This window comes from Bos grunniens, chromosome 7, assembly GCF_055505025.1.
Source record: "Bos grunniens cultivar Pamir isolate PY7600 chromosome 7, Bosgru_T2T1.0, whole genome shotgun sequence".
In the NCBI taxonomy this organism is placed as follows: Eukaryota; Metazoa; Chordata; class Mammalia; order Artiodactyla; family Bovidae; genus Bos; species Bos grunniens.
The window spans coordinates 13,925,807-13,946,163 of record NC_141171.1 but is presented as its reverse complement, the minus strand read 5'-3'; the positions used below and the strand labels follow the sequence as shown (position 1 = coordinate 13,946,163).

General features: G+C 41.4%; 1 protein-coding gene across 2 annotated transcripts; it reads left to right on the top strand.

Annotated features, from left to right (window-relative positions):
- Positions 1-16,106: 16,106 nt before the first annotated feature.
- Positions 16,107-17,702, top strand: LOC147368516 (olfactory receptor 7D4-like). Of its 2 annotated transcripts, XM_086409170.1 has the most exons (2): positions 16,166-17,191; positions 17,670-17,702. In XM_086409170.1, the coding sequence occupies exons 1-2, from the start codon at positions 16,289-16,291 to the stop codon at positions 17,700-17,702; spliced, it is 936 nt and encodes a 311-aa protein (XP_086265296.1). In that variant the 5' UTR covers positions 16,166-16,288. The 2 variants fall into 2 exon arrangements, with proteins under 2 accessions (XP_086265297.1, XP_086265296.1); XM_086409171.1 differs by lacking the exon at positions 17,670-17,702 and having other exon boundaries at positions 16,107-17,221.
- The last annotated feature ends 2,655 nt before the right edge of the window (positions 17,703-20,357 follow it).

The following is a 20,357-nucleotide window of genomic DNA, read 5'->3' as shown; positions in this document are numbered from 1 at the left end:
CACTTTAAAATGTTTATCTCCCTTTCTTGTTTTCATTTTATGCATTTGTTTGAATTCTCAAAATAATATTAAATACTGTGGTTTATAGCAGTTGATTTTTGCATGTTTGCTAATTGCCATTTCTTAAAGCTTCCACATGGAACCCCACTCCAGTACTCTTGCCTGGAAAATCCCATGGATGTAGGAGCCTGGAAGGCTGCAGTCCATGGGGTTGCTGAGGGTCGGACATGACTGAGCGACTTCACTTTCACTTTTCACTTTCATGCATTGGAGAAGGAAATGGCAACCCAGTCCAGTGTTCATGCCTGAAGAATCCCAGGGACAGTGGAGCCTGGTGGGCTGCCGTTGGTGGGGTCACACAGAGTCGGACACGACTGAAGCGACTTAGCAGCAGCAGCAGCGAAGCTTCCACATGCCATGGAATGTTACCACTCATTTGAAGATCAAAATTTATTATTTTAAAGATATATCTTTGTTTTTCTAGCTTGAGATCCTGCACCCTTCCCTTCCACATATTCATGTACACATTGCCCTTTGCAGCAACGGCTGTTAAAAATGAACAAATACATTTAAAAAAATTAATTTTTATTGGAGTATAGTTGCTTGCAATGTGTTAGTTTTCACTATATAGCAAAGTGAATCAGATATAGAATCTGACATATATATATATATATATATATATACACACACATATATCCTCTCTTTTGAATTCCCTTCCCATTTGAAAAAGTGAAAGTGTTAGTCCCTCAGTTGTGTCTGATTCTTTGTGACCTCATGGACTGTAACCTCTGTCCATGCACTTCTTCAGTCAAGAACACTGGCTTAGGTAGCCATTTCCTTCTCCAGGGGATCTTCCTGACCCAGGGATAAAACTGGGGTCTTCTGCATAGGCAGTTTCAGATTCTCTAAATAGGCAGATTCTCTACTGTCTGAGTCACTAGGGAAGCCCTGACTCTAGTTAGATCTCCAGAATTTATTCATCTTCTATCTGGAAGTTTGGATCCTTTGACCAGTATCTCCCCGTTTGTCCCACCCTTAGTCCCTGGAGAAACTGCTTGCATGAAATAAAAATTAAATTGGGTAGAGTCAACAGAGATAAGGAAAGAGGTTTATACCTGTGCCATTGAATGTAGGAGCATGTGAGAATACATAGCTGGGATCTTTGATTCTTGATTCTAAAAATATTATGGAAAATTGTAATTCTTACTGGCCCTATTTTAAAACTAAGAAACTGACATTTCAATAGACTGAGCAACAAACTCTTTAGAGACAGTAGATATTAATAGTTTCAACTACAATTCATACTTAGAATTACAAGTTGATTCAAGAGAGGGGTTATGGACTTCACTTTCACGTGTGCTCAGACGCTTTAGTCATGTCCAACTCTTTGTGATCCTATGGACTGTAGCCCACCAGACTCCTCTGTCCATGGAATTCCCCAGGCATGAATACTGGAGTGTGTTGCTATTTCCTCCTCCAGGGGATCTTTGACCCAGGGATTGAAGTGAGACCTCCCTCACTGCTGAGCCACCAGGGAGAGGAATATAAAAGAATTTGTAAACCATGTCTTAAAACTGCCACAAATTGTGTCAAATATGGGTTTACTGAAGGAGCTACATGGAGAATAGCAGAGTTCCTGCAAAGCTCTTAAATCAGTAAAACATGGAAAGAGACAGAGAGAAAGAAGGTGGTAAACTGTTCACCTCTTTTGCAAGGCACTCACCCAGTTCCACTCTCCTTATTTGCAATCCATGAAGCAGATGGTGTTCCATGTTTCTGTGCATTATGGCACTTGAGGCTCCCCTGAACATGCATTCCATCCCTTCCAAGTGTGACTGCAACTGTCTCCAAGACCACGGGGCTTGATTTTATTCTTGTCCCAACTGGCATCAAGTTACTCCAATTGAAGGTCCTGCCATTTTGAAGGCATTGACTTAGAGAAAGATACAATCTCCATGACTCAAGATATTGAGTTCCCTTATGGTTGTCAGGAGGAGGGCCTGGCAGTATTCTTGCCTGGAGAATCCTATGGACAGAGGAACCTGGTGGACTGCTGTCCATAGAGTGGCAAAGAGTCAGACACAACTGAAACCAGTCATGCATGGTTGCCGGAGAAGAAGGGAAGGGATACTTTGGGAGTTTGGTATAGACATGTACACAGTGCTATATTTAAAAGGGTTACCAACAAGGACTTACTGTATAGTACATGGAACTCTGCTCAATGTTATGTGGCATCCTAGGAGAGTTTGGGGGGAGAATGAATACATGTATGTGTATGGCTAAATCCCTTCTCTGTTCACCTTTCAGGATCCCAACATTTGTAATTGGCTACACCCCAGTACTAAATGAAAAAAAAAAAAAGATATTTAGTTACCCCTTCTCTCTGCCAAGTCCTAAGAGATTAAACTCTTGGAGACAGATAGGAAACGGATGGCCCATCAGTCTCATACACTGTCCAACTTAGCCCCTGCTTGGGACCAATTTGTACTTTCCATAGGTTCTGCATGCTGGAAGGGAGGGTGTTCAGGGTTCATTTCATTTCAATCACTCAGTCATGTCCTACTCTTTGCAACCCCATGGACTGCAGCATGCCAGGCCCCCTTGTCCATCACCAACTCCCGGAGCTTACTCAAACTTATGTCCATTGAGTTGGTGATGTCATCAAACTATCCTATCCTCTGTCATCCCCTTCTCCTCCTTCCTTCAGTCTTTCCCGGCATCAGGGTCTTTTCCAATGAGTCAGTTCTTTGCATAAGGTGGCCAAAGTACTGGGGCTTCAGCTTCAGCATCAGTTCTTCCAATGAATATTCAGGATAGATTTCCTTTAGGATGAACTGATTTGATCTCCTTGCAGTCCAAGGGACTCTCAAGAGTCTTCACCAACACCACAGTTCAAAAGAATCAATTCTTCAGCACTCAGTTTTCTTTATAGTTCAACTCTCACATTCATACATGACTACTGGAAAAACCATAGCTTTGACTAGACAGTCAACAAAGCAACGTCTCTGCTTTTTAATATGCTGTCTAGGTTGGTCATAGCTTTTCTTCCAAGAAGCAAGTGTTTTTTAATTTCATGACCGCAGTCACCATCTGCAGTGATTTTGGAGCCCCCCCAAAATAAAGTCTGTCACTGTTTCCATTGTTTCCCCATCTACTTGCCATAAAGTGATCAGACTAGATGCCATGATCTTTGTTTCTTGAATGTTGAGTTTTAAGCCATTTTTTTCACTCTCCTCTTTCACTTTCATCAAGAGGCTCTTCAGTTCCTTTTCACTTTCTGCCACAAGGGTGGTGTCATCTGCATATCTGAGATTATGGATATTTCTCCCAGATATCTTGATTCCAGCTTGTGCTTCATCCAGTCTGGTGTTTTGCATGATGTACTCTGCATATAAGTTAGATAAGCAGGGTGACAATATACAGCCTTGATGTACTCCTTTTCCTATTTGGAACCAGTCTGTAGTTCCATGTCGAGTTCTAGCTGTTATTCTTAACTTACATACAGATCTCTCAGTAGTAGATATAACAGTGTTCAGGGTAGCCATCCTGTTACTGAACCAAACCCGGGTTCTCTTGCCTGCATCCAGAAAAGCCAATCTACTAACTTCAGGTTCAGGTAAAGGAAAGTGCAGACTTTATTTGCAAGGCCAAACAAAGAGTATAGGCAGCTAATGCTCAAATAGCTCAGACCTCCCTGATGGCTTTCCAGGAGATGTTTCTAAAGACAGGGTGAGGAAGAGGATTGTGGAGTGCATGATCAGCTGGTGCACAATTCTCTGGTTGGTTGGTGATGGAGTAATCGAGGGTCAGTATCATTAACCTTCTGGTTCCAACCAGTCTTCTGGGCTCTTTGTGCTTGTAGTCAGCACGCATTTAAATTCTACCATCTGGTGGGGATTCAAATATGTTCAAAACAACTCAAACATATGGCTCAGGTTATAGCCAGCATTGGGCTGCCCAGGTGGCTCAGTGGTCAAGAATCTGCCTGCCAACCCAGGAGACTCAGGTTCAATCCCTGGTTCAGGAAGATCCCCTGAAGAAGGAAATGGCAACCTACTCCAGTATTATTGCCTGGGAAATCCCATGGGCAGAGGAGCCTGATGGGCTACAGTCCATGGGGTTGCAAAAGATTCAGACATGACTTAGCAACTAAACAACAACAATCAGCCCCTATATTACTCTTCGTTCCAGGTTCTTTCTTTGCAGATTTTTTTTCTTGGTTTAGGTTCAGGGTTTGAAGAAGCAGGTTTTGCTGAAAACCTGGCAAACTGTCTGGTAGGCCCCTATTCAGTTACTTTGGATCCATCCTTCCCTTATGTATTCGCTGGGGATTTTCTCTTTGGCATAATGACTATGTTCCTATGCTCATGCAGCTAAAAAGTAAAGCAGTGGGCTGGAACTGATGGCATTGCTGCTAAATAATGTTGCCCCCACAGCTGCTCAGGCCCCTTGAAATCCTTTTAAAGGTATATTTTCAGGATTCATCAATTCTGTGTATGTATGTGCCCCAAAGTATTAAAGGCAGGAATTCAAACAGATTCTTGCACACCAATGTTCAGAGCAGCATTAATCACAGGAGCCAAAAGGTAAAAACAAGCCATGTGTCCATCAATAATGTAAGAATAAACAAAATGGGATATATACACACAATGGAATATTATTCAATCTTAAAACAGAATGAAATTTTGATAGGTGTTGCAGCATGGTTGAATTTTGAAAACATTTTACTAAGTGAAATGTTTACCATTAAGTATTTTAATGTCAGACATAAAAGGATAAATGTTATATGATTTCATTTACATGATATATCTAGAATAGGCAAATTCATAGAGACAAAAGGTAGAAAGGAGGTTTTCAGGGTCTGATCAGAGAGAAGAATGGGGAGTTGCTGTTTAATGGATTTAAAGCTTCTGTTTGGATGATGAAAATGTTACGGAAATAGATGGAGGTAATGGTTGCACAACATTGTGAATGTACTCAATGCCACAGAACTTTTATACATAAAAATGATTAAAATGATGAATTTCATTATATATACACATATACAATATAAAATACACAACATGGATATTGTATATATTGTATGTTGTTGTTGTTCAGTCGCTAAGTGGTGTTTGACTGCAACCCCATGAACTGCAGCATTCCAGGCTTCCCTGTTCTTAACTATCTCTCAGGGTTTCCTCAAACTCATATCCATTGAATTTGTGATGCCATCCAACCATCTTATCCTCTGTTGGCCTCTTCTCCTCCTGCCCTTACTCTTTCCCAGCATCAGGGTCTTTTCCAATGAGTTGGCTGTTCCCCTCAGGTGGCCAAAATATTGAAGCTTCAGCATCAGTCCTTCCAGTGAATATTCAGGATTGATTTCTTTTTGGATGGACTGGTTTGATCTCCTTGTTGTCCAACGGACTCTCAAGAGTCTTCTCCAGCACCACAGTTCAAAAGCATCAATTTTTCAGCTCTCAGTCTTCTTTATGGTCCAAATCTCACATCTGTACATGACTACTGGAAAAACCATAGCTTTGACTGTATGGACATTTGCTGGCAAACTGATGTCTCCTCTTTTTAATACACTGTCTAGGTTTGTCATAGCTTTTCTACCAAGAAGTAAGTGTATTTTAATTTTATGTCTGCAGTCACTAGCCACAGTCATTTTGGAGCCCAAGAAAATAAAATCTGCAACTGTTTCCACTTTCCCCCCATCTATTTGCTATAAAGTGATGGGACCAGATGCCATGATCCCAGTTTTTTGAATATTGAGTTTTGAGCCAGCTTTTTTACTCTGCTCTTTCACCATCATCAAGAGGCTTTTTAGTTCTTGTTGACTTTCTGCCACAAAAGTCGTATCATCTGCATATCTGAGGTTATTGATATTTCTCCTGGCAATCTTGATCCAGCTTGTGAGTCTATATGCAATAAACATAAAATAAAGTAAAACTGTTGTTGCTCAGACACTAAATAGTGTTCGACTCTTTGCAACACCATAGACTGCAGCATGCCAGGCTTTTCTTTCCTTCACTATCTCCTGGCGTTTACTCAAACTTATGTCCACTGATTCAGTGATACCATCCAACCATCTCATCCTCTGTCATCCCCTTCTCCTCCTGCCCTCAATCTTTCCCAGCATCAGGATCTTTTCCAATGAGTCAGTTCTTCCCATCAGGTGGCCAAATTATTGGAGCTCCAGCTTCAACATCAGTCCTTCCAGGGAATATTCAGGGTTGATTTCCTTTAGGATTGCCTGGTTTGATATCCTTCCTGTCCAAGGGACTCTCAAGAGTCTTATCCAGCACCACAGTTCAAAAGCACAATTCTTTGGCACTCAGCCTTCTTTGCCATTCAACTCTCACATGCATTGTAATTTTCTTTCAAAAGTAACCCCTCAGTTAGGACTTCTCTGGTGATTCAGTGATTAAGAATCCACTTTGCAATTCAGGGAATACAGGATATATCCCTGGAAGGGGAACTATAATGCATGTGTAATGTGGGTGCAACTAAGCCCCCATGCCACAACTGCTGAGCCCTTGAGGTCTGGAGCCCTCTCACTACAACTAGAGCATCTGTGGGCTGCAACGAAGATCCTGTGTGCCACAGCTAGGACTCTATGCCAGCAAATAAATAAACATTTTTAAAAAGTAAATTCTCAAACTCTTCTCCTGGAGATGTTGAGTAGGTAAGCCTGGGATAAGATGGGAAGCTATATATTAACAAAAACCTCAGTCAATTGGATTATTTTTCACTGTCAACACTTCATTTCATTTTCTACCAGTCTCTTCTCTATACATACACATTTTTTACACACACACACACACACACACACATACACATATACCCATAATTAGTATAATTTTGTGCCTATGTTTGTGTAAGTTTTCTTCCTTTCCATTAGTTTTATGGTAGTTTGGATAATACTCAAATTATTTGTGTGGATCACAATAAACTGTGGAAAATTCTGAAAGAGATGGGAATACCAGACCACCTGATGTGCCTCTTGAGAAATCTGTATGTGGGTCAGGAAGCAACAGTTAGAACTGGATATGGAACAACACACTGGTTCCAAATAGGAAAAAAGGAGTACATCAAGGCTGTATATTGTCACCCTGCTTATTTAACTTCTATGCAGAGTACATCATGAGAAATGCTGGGCTGGATGAAGCACAAGCTGGAATCAAGATTGCCAGGAGAAATATCAAGAACCTCAGATATGCAGATGATACCACCCTTATGGCAGAAAGTGAAGAACTAAAGAGCCTCTTGATGAAGGTGAAAGAGGAGAGTGAAAAAGTTGGCTCAAAGCTCAACATTCAGAAAACAAAGATCATGGCATCTGGTCCCATCACTTCATGTCAAATAGATGGGGAAACAGTGGAAACAGTGTCAGACTTTATTTTGTGGGCTCCAAAATCACTGCAGATGGTGATTGCAGCCATGAAATTAAAAGACACTTACTCCTTAGAAGGAAAGTTCTGACCAACCTAGACAGCATATTAGAAAGCAGAGATGTGACTTTGCCAACAAAGGTCCATGTAGTCAAGGCTATGGTTTTTCCAGAGGTCATGTATGGATGTGAGAGTTGGACTATAAAGAAAGCCGAGCACAGAATAATTGATGCTTTTGAACTGTGGTGTTGGAGAAGACTCTTGAGAGTCCCTTGGACTGCAAGGAGATCTAACCAGTCCATCCTAAAGAATATCAGTCCTGGGTGTTCATTGAAAGGACTGATGTTGAAGCTGGAACTCCAATACTTTGGCCACCTGATGTGAAGAACTGACACTTTGGAAAAGACCCTGATGCTGGGAAAGATTGAGGGTAGCGGGAGAAGGGGACGACAGAGGATGATATGGTTCATGGGGTCACAAAGTGTCGGACACGACTGAGCGACTGAACTGAACTGAACTGAACCCCAGGACAGTAGTTCTCAAAAGATTGTCGTGGGGACTGGCAAAATTTGGAAACTTAAAAAAATCCAAACTATTAGAGCTAAGCCCCAAACATTGTTGTTGTTTAGTCACTAAGTTGTGTCCAACTCTCATGTAACTCCATGGACTTTAGCCACCAGGCTTCTCTGTCCATGAGATTTCCCAGGAAACAGTACTGGAGTGGATTGGCATTTCCTTCTCCAGTGGATCTTCCTGACCCAGGGACTGAACTTGAGTCTCCTGTGTTGGCAGGTGGATACTTTACCACTAAGTACCACCCAAAAAACTCAACCCCAAATCTACTGAGGCAGAAACTTCAGGTAGGACTCTGCAGTGTGTGGTGTAACACATTCTCAAGATAATTTTGATGCAGGCTTAAGTTTGAGAACTACCCTAGTGAATCCTGGCGCCCTTTGGTACTCTGCAATCTTTCTAATGTGGAAACTACAAATCCACAATGCTGACACTTGTCTCAAAGAAGAGATTGAAGGGAGACCAGAGTGATTCTTCCCAGAGTAAACAGACCCAAAATAGAGGAATCACAGGTAGACCCTCTGTAAGTCTCACAGGGACAAGGAACTGGGCAGGTCAGAGATCCTTCCCTGTGTGCTCCTTGTCCTTAAGGAGTCAAACTGAACAGGGAATGGAAGATCCATTGATCAATTTGTCTAACAAGCTTCAGAAGGCATTCAGTCTCTAGGGGCACAAAAGCTGTAACACATCAACTTATAGTCACCAAGGCCTCCATGTGCGAGACCAAACACACTCAATGCCTTCTCCAGGAGAAATCAACAGACCCCAAACAGACCATGTTTGGGGTCTATATCCTTGTTTTTAGTGGGACAGACCTTCTTCCTTCATTACCCACACTCCATGAGAGAACAGGATTTAGGGAAGTTGGCCCCTGTGGTGATCCCATGTTGGCAAGCCTGCATATCCCAGTAAGTGTTGTGGGAAGTAGAAAAAACAGATGATTGAGTAGAAAGGGCATTGACTTATTAAGCACAAGGCAAAGAAAACCCTACGATGTCTATAGAGAAATAGCTCTAGAGGATAATTGCTTGGGAAGGTGAATGGCTACACTACTTGTGTGAAGTTGCCACAACAGAGTGAGATTTCACCTCAGTTATATATATATATATTATATATATATATATATATAGTTTATATATATTTATATACAGTTATATATACAGCCTGCCAGGTTCCTCTGTCCATGGGATTCTCTAGGCAAGAATACTAGAGTGGATTCCATGCCCTCCTCCAGGGGATCTTCCCAACCCAGGGATTGAACCCACATTTCATTGGCATGCAGGTTGTTTACCACTAGCATTACCTGGGAAAGTACTATCCTCTCTGGTGTTCATAAATACTTATAAGAAGAGAAAACTTGCACCAGGATGTTTGTGTATGATCCTGAAAGGATGAGGGTCACCCATGAGGTGATGCTGAGAAGATAGAGAGAGGGGGCATTTGTCTAGTGTCTGCCTACTCCCTGACTCTTTCCTTTCCAGTTTCTTAGGCCCTGTAACCAGAGGTAAAGGAATGAGTGTCTTTATCCTCTTACCTGCCATTGCTCAGATGGCTCAGTGGTCAAGAATCCACCTGTAATGCAGGAAACACAGGAGATGAGGGATTGATCCCTGAGTTGACAAGATCCCCTGGAGGAGGAAATGGCAAGCCACTTCAGTATTCTTGCTGGGAAAACATCCCATTTGCAGAGAAGCCTGGAAGGCTACAGTCCACGGGGTCACAAACAGCCAAAAGACAGCTCGCACACACACCCCATTGTTCTGTCCTGGAAGGAGGTCTTCAAGTGTTTGAGGGGAGAGCACAAAAAAGGAAGGATCTCCTCATTCAGAGATTAAAGGTATTTAGCAGAAGTGAAAGAACTCGAAATATAAATGTTGAAGAAATTCCAGAAAGGGAAATCAGAAGATGATGAGTATCTTTACTTATCATCACAGAAAAACAGCTGTGTGATAATTCATCCTTTGTGAAATTTCTTGCAAATGTGGAATTTCCCTATTTAGTCTCTCAGTTACCTTAAGTTTGTACCTTTAGATAATTAGGACAGGAAGTCAGAGGCACGTATCATGGTATTTCAGAGAAGGACTAGAAGAGCAATTGCTGATACTTTCCTGGGTAAAGACCCCAGGTGACAGAATGGACAAACCACAAGGTCCTACTGTATAGCACAGAGAACTATATTCAACATCCTGTGATAAACCATAATGGAGAAGGATATAGAAAACAATGTATATGTGTAAATGAATCATTTCACTCTTCAGCAGAGATTACACAACATTTTAAATCAACTCTACTTCAATAAAAAATTAAAACTGAAAAGAAGAAAGATCCCAAGTGAAAGAATAAGTAAATATCATGGCCAGAGCAAAGAGGCTAAATTGTTGGAACTACGGAAGGTTCAACATTGGGAGTGAGCATGTTGCCCGTTTAATTTATTTTTGGCTATGTGGGTCTTTGTTGCTGTGCAGGCTTTTTTCTCTGATTGCAAAGAGCAGCGGGTATTCTCTAGTTGTGGTGCATGGGTTTCTCAATGTGGTGGCTTCTTCTGTTGCAGAACATGAGCTCTAGGTGCTCAGTAGTTGCTATTTCCAGGTTCTACAGTGTGGGCTCTGTAGTTGTGGTGCATGGGCTTAGTTGCTCCACTGCATGTGGAATCTTCCCAGACCAGGGATAGAACTCTTGTCTCTTGCATTGGCAGGCAGATTGATTACAACTGAGCCAGCAGGGAAGTCTGGACTTGGTTATTTAATGTGCAGAAAGTTGATATTCCTTTTCTGCCTCTCTTTCTATCTCTCTTCTATTAATATTAACATCTTATTTCTTTTATCTTCTTTCCACATAGTAACTTCCTTGAGGACAAGAGTTGCTGAAGGTTTGGGAGTCATAGACACCCAGAGATTTTGGAGAAATACTGGTTTGTACACTCATCTACTTATTAATTCACTCATTGTAGTCATTTGAAGGGTTTCTGTGTGCCAAGAACTCTGCGATAGATCTGCGATCCCCACCCAGGGATCGAACCCTGGTCTCTTACATATACTGTGTTGGCAGGCAGGTTCTTTATCACCAGTGCCACCTGGGAAGCCCACAGCAGATCAGTAGGAGACAAAATTACTTTCCTCTCTTTCAAGGCAGTTGATCCATTAACTTACACAGCACACTCCAGGGAATACCTAGAATCTCATTCTCATATACCCTCTACTACTTTGCTGAATAAAGCAAGTTGGAATGCAAGAGAACAACCTACATTTATTAAAAATAATGGGAATCTTTTACAAACTATCATACTTCATATATAAGTCATGGAAATTGGACTGCCTTTCAATTGATCAGAAGCCCTTATAGACAATTACAAACTGCCCATCTTCTCCAAAGTCAGATAGAATGAAGATACTCATGTGTAGTTAAACAATTTGCATATGATATGGTCATTTTTATCTTTCCAAAGACACTATCTGCCTTGAGTTATTTTAAATTATTGACTGACAATGGACATATAACACTATATTATTTTCAGATGTATACCAAAATGATTCAATATTTGAAGACATTCAATACTCAATATTTCAAAATGATTGCAACAAGCCAGTTAAGACCAAGTCACAAGATCACAAACTCAAGAAAAAGATTACAAAGTTTTTTCTTGTGATGAGAACTTTTAAATTCTACTCTCTTAGCAGCTTTCAAGTATGCAAACAGTCTCCATGTTATACAGTAGAACCCCATGGCTTATTTACTTCATAACTGGAAGTTTGCGCATTTGGACCCCCCTTCGCCCATTTGACCCATCCTTCATCCTCCTAAGGAAACTTAGGGGACTTGGATTTTAATACCAAAGGAGACTGACAGTGATGACAGCCAATGGTAGTCTTTCTCCTTTGTAATTAGGTGCATTACAGAATAGCAAGTGTGCAGAAAGACTTGTAAAAGGCAAACAGAACACTGACAGTCATTGTATTGTTCAGTCGCTGTTGTGTCAGACTCTTTGTGATCACATGGACTGCAGGATGCCAGGCTTCCCTGTCCTTCAGTATCAATCATTGTATGATCTTATGTTATCCCTAATTGCTGGCTATAGGATCTATTACTTTGGGTAAAAGGCCCTCAGGACCAGGGATGGTGAGAATCAGAGGGCAGGTGGACTCTAGATGAGTGTCATCTTCTTAGCTCCATTCTAAACTTCTCTGTAATGTGGGTGCCACATACGACTCATCCTTTCAGGTTCATGTGTAAATATCTTGGTGCAATTTCTTTCCTCCCAATATTTAATGAGCACCATACTCCAGTACTCTTGCCTGGGAAATCCCATGGACAGAGGAGCCTGGTAGGCTGCAGTCCACGGGGTCGCTAGGAGTCAGACACGACTGAGTGACTTCACTTTCCCTTTTCACTTTCATGCATTGGAGAAGGAAATGACAACCCATTCCAGTGTTCTTGCCTGGAGAATCCCAGGGACGGGGGAGCCTGGTGGGCTGCCACCTATGGGGTTTCACAGAGTTGGACACGACTGAAGCGACTTAGCAGCAGCAGCAGCAGCAGCAGCAGCATAGAGAACAAAATTTTATTTGTGACCATTCTAGTATCTAATGGTACTGAAATGGTTTAAGACTTGATGGACACATTTTCCTTGGACATTTAAACCAGTCCCTTAACTTCCCCAGGTGAAGGGTGTTTCATTACGTGACAAATGTCCAGGAAGCATATAGCCCTGTTTCTATGAGATAGTGATAGTCTTGGTATTTGCTGTTGTTTGGGCAATCAGTCATGTCCAGCTCTTTGTGACCCCATGGACTGCAGCATGCCAGGCTTCCTTGTCCTTCACCATCTCCTGGAATTTTCTCAAACTCATGTCCATTGAGTCAATAACGCTATCTAACAATTTCATCCTTTACTGCTCCGTTCTCCTCCTGCCCTCAATGTCCTTGTCATACCAGGCATTAAACATTTGTAGGTGAAACTTGCTCAGTCGTGTCTGACTCTGCAACACCATGGACAATACAGCCCATGGAATTCTCCAGGACAGAAAACTAGAGTGGTAGGTTTTCCCTTCTCCAGAGTGTCTTCCCAACCCAGGGATTGAACCCAGGTCTCCCTCATTGCAGGCAGATTCTTTACCAGCTGAGCCACAATGTAAGCTCAAGAATACTGGAGTGGGTAGCCTATCCATTCTCCAGCGGATCTTTTTGACCTAGGAATTGAATCAGGGTCTCCTGCATCACAGGCGGATTCTTTACCAACTGAACTATCAGGGAAGCCCCTAAACATTTGTAAATGTGTTTTATTATTTAGTGAAAATATTTTCTTCATTTTTACATAAGAAATAAACCTTAATTCTACTCATCCCACAGTACTCTGTCTAGATAGTTGAGATATTCTCTCAAATTTTCTCACCTCTGAGGCATGGTTAACAAACTCATTTCTGGTCCCAGACAAGGTAAATAATCTAGAACAAGTTACTGTATTTCACTGGGCCTCATGTTCCACTTTTGCTTTAGAGCAAGAATGAACCATTTATCTCTAAGTTTCAAAGTTGCTTTTAACTTTTATTTATTTTTTTTTTTAGAAAATGTACTTGTTTGTTTTTCTCTACACTAGGTATTTGGTGCTTCACGGAGCTTTCTTTAGTAGCAGTGAGTGGAATTCTCATTGCGGTGGCTTCTCTTGTGGAGCATGAGCTCTAGGGCATGAGGGCTTCAGCAGGTGTGACATATGGGCTTAGTTGTGCTGCAACATGTGGGATCTTCTTGGACCAGAGATCAAGCCCATGTTCCCTGCATTGGCAGGTGAATTCTTATCAACTGGACCACCAGGGAAGTCCTGCACTAACTTTTAGATTTGATGATCCTAAACAAGAGAAGCGAAAAGCAAAGGAGAAAAGGAAAGATATAAGCGTCTGAATGCAGAGTTCCAAAGAATAGCAAGGAGAGATAAGAAAGCCTGCCTCAGCAATCAATGCAAAGAAATAGAGGAAAACAATAGAATGGTAAAGACTAGAGATATGTTCAAGAAAATTAGAGATACCAAGGGAACATTTCATGCAAAGATGGGCTGAATAAAGGACAGAAATGGTATGGACCTAACAAAAGCAGAAGATATTAAGAAGAGGTGGCAAGAATACACAGAAGAACTGTACAAAAAAGATCTTCATGACCAAGATAATCGTGATGGTGTGATCACTGACCTAGAGCCAGACATCCTGGAATGTGAAGTCAAATGGGCTTTAGAAAGCATCACACAAACAAAGCTAGTGGAGGTGATGGAATTCCAGTTGAGCTATTTCAAATCCTGAAATGTGATGCTGTGAAAGTGCTGCACTCAATATGGCAGCAAATCTGGAAAACTCAGCAGTGGCCACAGGACTGGAAAAGGTCAGTTTTCATTCCAATCCCAAAGAAAGGCAATGCCAAAGAATGCTCAAACTACCACACAATTGCACTCATCTCACATTCTAGTAAAGTAATGCTCAAAATTGTTCAAGCCAGGCATCAGCAATATGTGAACCATGAACTTCCAGATGTTCAATCTGGTTTTAGAAAAGGCAGAGGAACCAGAGATCAAATTGCTAACATTCGCTGGATCATGGAAAAAGTGAGAATTCCAGAAAAAACATCTATTTCTACTTTATTGACTATGCTAAAGCCTTTGACTGTGTGGATCACAATAAACTGTGGAAAATTCTGAAAGAGATGGGAATACCAGACTACCTGACCTGCCTCTTGAGAAACTTGTATGCAGGTCAAGAAGCAACAGTTAGAACTGGACATGGAACAACAGACTGGTTCCAAATAGGAAAAAGAGTATGTCAAGACTGTATATTGTCACCCTGCTTATTTAACTTCTATGCAGAGTACATCATGAGAAATGCTGGACTGGAAGAACCACAAGCTGGAATCAAGATTGCCAGGAGAAATATCAAGAACCTCAGATATGCAGATGACACCACCCTTATGGCAGAAAGTGAAGAGGAACTAAAAAGCCTCTTCATGAAAGTGAAAGAGGAGAGTGAAAAAGTTGGCTTAAAGCTCAATATTCAGAAAACGAAGATCATGGCATCTGGTCCCATCACTTCATGTCAAATAGATGGGGAAACAGTGGAAACAGTGTCAGACTTTTTTGGGGGCTGCAAAATCACTGCAGATGGTGATTGCAGCCATGAAATTAAACGATGCTTACTCCTTGAAAGGAAAGTTATGACCAACCTAAATAGCATATTTAAAAGCAGAGACATTACTTTGCCAACAAAGGTCCATCTAGTCAAGGCTATGGTTTTTCTGGCGGTCATTTATGGATGTGAAAATTGGACTGTGAAGGAAGCTGAGTACCAAAGAATTGATGCTTTTGAACTGTGGTTTTGGAAAAGACTTGAGAGTCCCTTGGACTGCAAGAAGATCCAACCAGTGCATTCTAAAGGAGATCAGTCCTAGCTGTTCTTTGGAAGGAATGATGCTAAAGCTGAAACTCCAATACTTTGGCCCACTGATGTGAAGAGTTGACTCATTGGAAAAGACTCATGCTGGGAGGGATTGGGGGCAGGAGGAAAAGGGGACGACAGAGGATGGGATGGCTGGATGGCATCACCAAATCCTTGGAGATTAGTTTGGGTGAACTCTGGGAGTTGGTGATGGACAGGGAGGCCTGACATGCTGCAGTTCATGGGGTTGCAAAGAGTCAGACATGAATGAGCAACTGAACTGAACTGAACTGAAGCCAGAGATAGAAGCTTCCCTGGTGACTCAGTAGTAAAGAATCTGCCTGCAATGCAGCAGACACGATTTTGATCCCTGCATCAGGAAGAGACTCTGGAGAAGGAAATGGCCACCTATTCCATTATTTTGCCTGGAAAGTCCCATGGGCAGAGGAGCCTGGTGGGCTGTAGTCCATGCAGTTGCAAAGAATCAGATACACCTTAGTGACTAACCAACAACAAGCCAGAGTGAAGAGGATGGATGTGTATCCCAAAGGTCAGTGGACAGTGGTTGAAATGCTGTATAGACAAATAGCAATATAGGATTCTGAAGTTTTGTCATGTTAATGCTTTTATACCCAATCATTCACTTTAAGAAATTAAAGAAGTAGAAAGACTCTATGGGCTTCCATGGTGGCTCAGACAGTAAAGTATCTGCTTGAAATGCAGGAAACCTGAGTTCGATCCCTGGGTTAGGAAGATCCCCTGGAGAAGGGATAGACTACCCACTCCAGTATTCTTGCCTGGAGAATTCCATGGACACAGGAGCCTAGTGGGCTCCTCTAACACACACAGAGAGACTCTAGAGTCAGTCCAGTGGTTATTTCATGTTTCTCCCCCCTTTCTTCAATCATCTAGCAGATGCATCAGCAACATGAAAGCAGGAAATCAAACACGTGTTTTAGAATTTTTACTCCTGGGATTTTCCCAAGACTCAGAGCACCAGCACATCTTATTTGAGCTGTTTCTATCTATGTTTGTGGTCACTGTCCTTGGGAACCTGCTCATCATCCTGGGCATCAGCTCAGACTCCCACCTCCACACCCCCATGTACTTCTTCATCTCCAACCTGGCCTTTACCGATGTCTGTTTCACTTCCACCACAGTTCCAAAGATGCTGGTGAACATCCAGACACAGAGCAAATCTATCAGCTACGCAGGCTGCACCACCCAGATGTATTTTTTCACGGTTTTTGGAGTTATGGACACTTTTCTCCTGACTGTGATGGCCTATGACCGCTTTGTGGCCATCTGTCACCCCCTGCACTACACAGTCATCATGAACCCTTGCCTCTGTGGTCTGTTGGTTCTTGTGTCTTGGTTCATCAGCTTATTATACTCCTTGATCCAGAGTCTGCTGATGTTACAGCTGTCCTTCTGTACCAACTGGGTCATTCCACACTTTTATTGTGAATTTTCTCAGGTCCTCACACTTGCCTGCTCAGACACGCTCATCAGTTACATCCTGCTGTACGTGGTGACTGGCTTTCTTGGCATTGCTCCCTTCTCAGGGATCCTTTTCTCCTACACCCGCATTGTCTCCTCCATTCTGAGAATCCCATCAGCTCATGGGAAATATAAGGCATTTTCTACCTGTGCATCTCACCTGTCCGTGGTTTCTTTGTTCTATGGGACAGGTCTTGGTGTGTATCTCAGTTCTGATTCATTTTCCTGGAGAGGCATGATTGCCTCGGTGATGTACACTGTGGTCACCCCCATGCTGAACCCTTTCATCGACAGCCTGAGGAACAGGGACATCAAGAGGGCTCTACAAAAAGTCCTTGGAAGAACACTCTGTGTTCAGTGATGGGAACACTGATCCAGGGTTTTGAGCTGACAGTGATAGCAGTAGTTGGCTAAAGAAATCCTGCCTCTTTCTTGTATGTGTGATTTGAATAAACATGTATTTTATTTAAGCAAAGCATATACATTTTAATGCAAATATCTTGCATTCAGCTCATTAAACAATTTCAGAATTGTCTTAGGAACACATTTCATGAACTTAGACTATCAACTATTATTTAATAATTTTACATATGTAGAGAGAGTGTTTTTTAATGACCACTGATTGAATTTTAGAATGTAGACCTATGCTTAATTACTCAACAGGTTGCATTTACTCAGTATACTATATTGGCATTCAAGTGTTTGAAATCCTGCCTCTTTTAAAAAATTTTTATTGAAGTATAGTTGACTTACAATGTTGTGTTAATTTCAGGTGCACAGCAAAGTGAATCAGTTATACATGTACCCAGATCTATTCTTTTTCAGATTCTTTTCCTGTATAGGTTACCACAGAATATTTTAAAAAAATTATTGGAGTACACTTGATTCACAATGTTGTGTTAGTTTCTGCTATATAGTTAAGTGAATCAGTTATATGTATATATCCATACTTTCTCAGACTCTTTTCCCACATAGGTGATTACAGAATATTGAGTAGGGTTCCTAGTGCTATTCAGTAGGTCCTTATTAGTTGTCTATTTTATACATAGTAATGTATATATGTTCATTCCAATCTCCCAATTTATCACTACCCCCACCCTTCACGCTTCCCTTTGGTAATCATGAGGTTGATTTTGAGGTCTGTGAGTCTTTCTGTTTTGTGAGTTTGTTTGTATCATTTTTTATTGGATTCCACATGTAAGTGATACTATATATTTGTATGACTTACTTCACTTAGTTTGATAATCTCTAGGTCCATCTATGTTACTGAAAATGGCATTATTTTGTTCTTTTTCATAACGTAGTAATATTCCATTGTATATATGTACACATCTTCAATCATTCCTCTCTTGATGGACATTTGGGTTGCTTCCTTGTCCCAGTTTTGGTGAATAAACAGTTTTGTTGCAATAAACATTGAAGAGCATGTATCTTTTTGAATTATGGTTTTCTCTGCATGTATGCCAAGGAGTGGGATTGTGGGATCATACATTCTATATGAACTTCTATATTTAGTTTTTTAAGGAATCTCCATAGTGGCTGTACCAATTTACATTCCCACCACCAGTATAGGAGGGTACCCTTTTCTCCACACTCTCTCCAACAAGAAATTTTGCCTTTTAGTCACATCAAGTTTTGTTTCTTATCCATCCTCCACAAGGGATTTTTGTCAAAATTGCCTAGTGAGTACTTTGTCTTCACCTCTTACAGTGTTGTCTCTATTAACCTCAGTTCTACTCTCTGTATCCCTCCTTTTACTAATCCATCACTGTAAATGGATTGGATTTCCAGTCTTGCAGGCTGATATCAGCCACTTCAAGTACAGACTCAGAATAGTTGAATGGGAGTTATGAAATAGTGCCTGTTCTTAATACCATTGCTAGTTCTTGCCAAATTCATTTACTCAACAGTACTTACTGAGAAGTTCTCAGTGTGCCAGGCTGATGCAAATATCTGGAACACAGAAGTGAAGGGAGGAAAAAAAGACAAAAATCTTTGCCCTCATAGAGCTTAAATCCTGGATTTCAGCATTTATCAGATCACGTTCTATGTCCAAACAGAAAATACACTGACAAATAAATTATTTATTTGATTTTCAGCATGGTTGAACTTTTCTGCATATACTTAGTATGCTTCCAAAATAAGGTTTGAACATGTATCACTAGGACAGAAAAACTGCAAAGCCAAGAAGATTAGAACAGGTCAGGTGCTAATAAATTGTTGGGTCTAGCTGCCTCACTCTAGGTGAATTTACTGAGGTTGAAACACAAGATCCAGATGGTGACCAAATCTGAATGAAAGGGGACATATATTCAGGTATTGTGCCAGGACAGAGTGCTGGATTAGAGTTCAGGAGAGTAAGAATTGAATCACAGAATTGCCACCCTGGAGATATATGATGCTGAGCAGCTTCACGGGGTACAGAATATGTTCAAACTACTAGATGTCTTGATGGATGTTTATTTTCCCATATTCTTCACCATAAAGAAATTGAATGGGACTTTCCTTGGTGGTCCAGTGACTGAGAGTCTACCTGCCAGTTCAGGGCATTGAGGTTTGATCCCTGGCCCAGTAAGATTTCACATGCCATGGGGCAAGGAAGACTGTGTGCCACAACTACTGAGCCTGTGCTCTAGAGCCCATAAGCCACAACTACTGAAGTCCATCCGTGCTAGAGCCTGTGCTCCACAGCAGGAGAAGTCACCACAAGGAGAAGCCCACACTTATCACTACCCTCACAACTAGAGAGTAGCCCACGCTTGCCACAGCTAGAGACACTGCACATGCAATAAGGGAGACCCAGCACAACCAAAAGGAAATATAAATAAATACGTGTTAAAAACCAAAATTGGATGATGTGTTGTCTTTCAATGGTGTGTTTGCCAAGGCACTGCAGGCAGGAAAGGCAAACGCAAACACATAAATATTCAACTTGGTAAAGAAGAATCGCTGCTCACACCAGGACTGGAGTCCAGTGGAATCAACTGGCCACCAAGTTATGTCCTTGAAGAGTGTTACCATTTTGAAGAACAAGAATGGGCTTCCAAAAGGGGGGCTCATCTCCTATTTAATCCGTTTAATTTCTAAGCTTTGAGATTGAAAACAGTCTTGGGTCTGGCAACTGGGAAAAGAATCATGATTTTCTTTTTTTTTAATTTTTTATTTATTTTATTTTATTTTTTAACTTTACAATATTGTACTGGCTTTGCCATACGTCAACATGAATCCACTACAGGGATATAGGTGTTCCCCATCCTGAACCCTCTTCCCTCCTCCCTCCCCGTACCATCCCTCTGGGTCGTCCCAGTGCACCAGCCCCAAGCATCCAGCATCGTGCATTGAACCTGGACTGGTGACTCATTTCATGATTTCCAATTGTGGGAACTGACTATTTTTTAAGAATTTATTTATTTTTAAGTAGAGGATAAATGCTTTACAATGTTGTGTTGGTTTCTGGCATACATCAGCACGAAGCAGCCATAAGTATACATATGTTC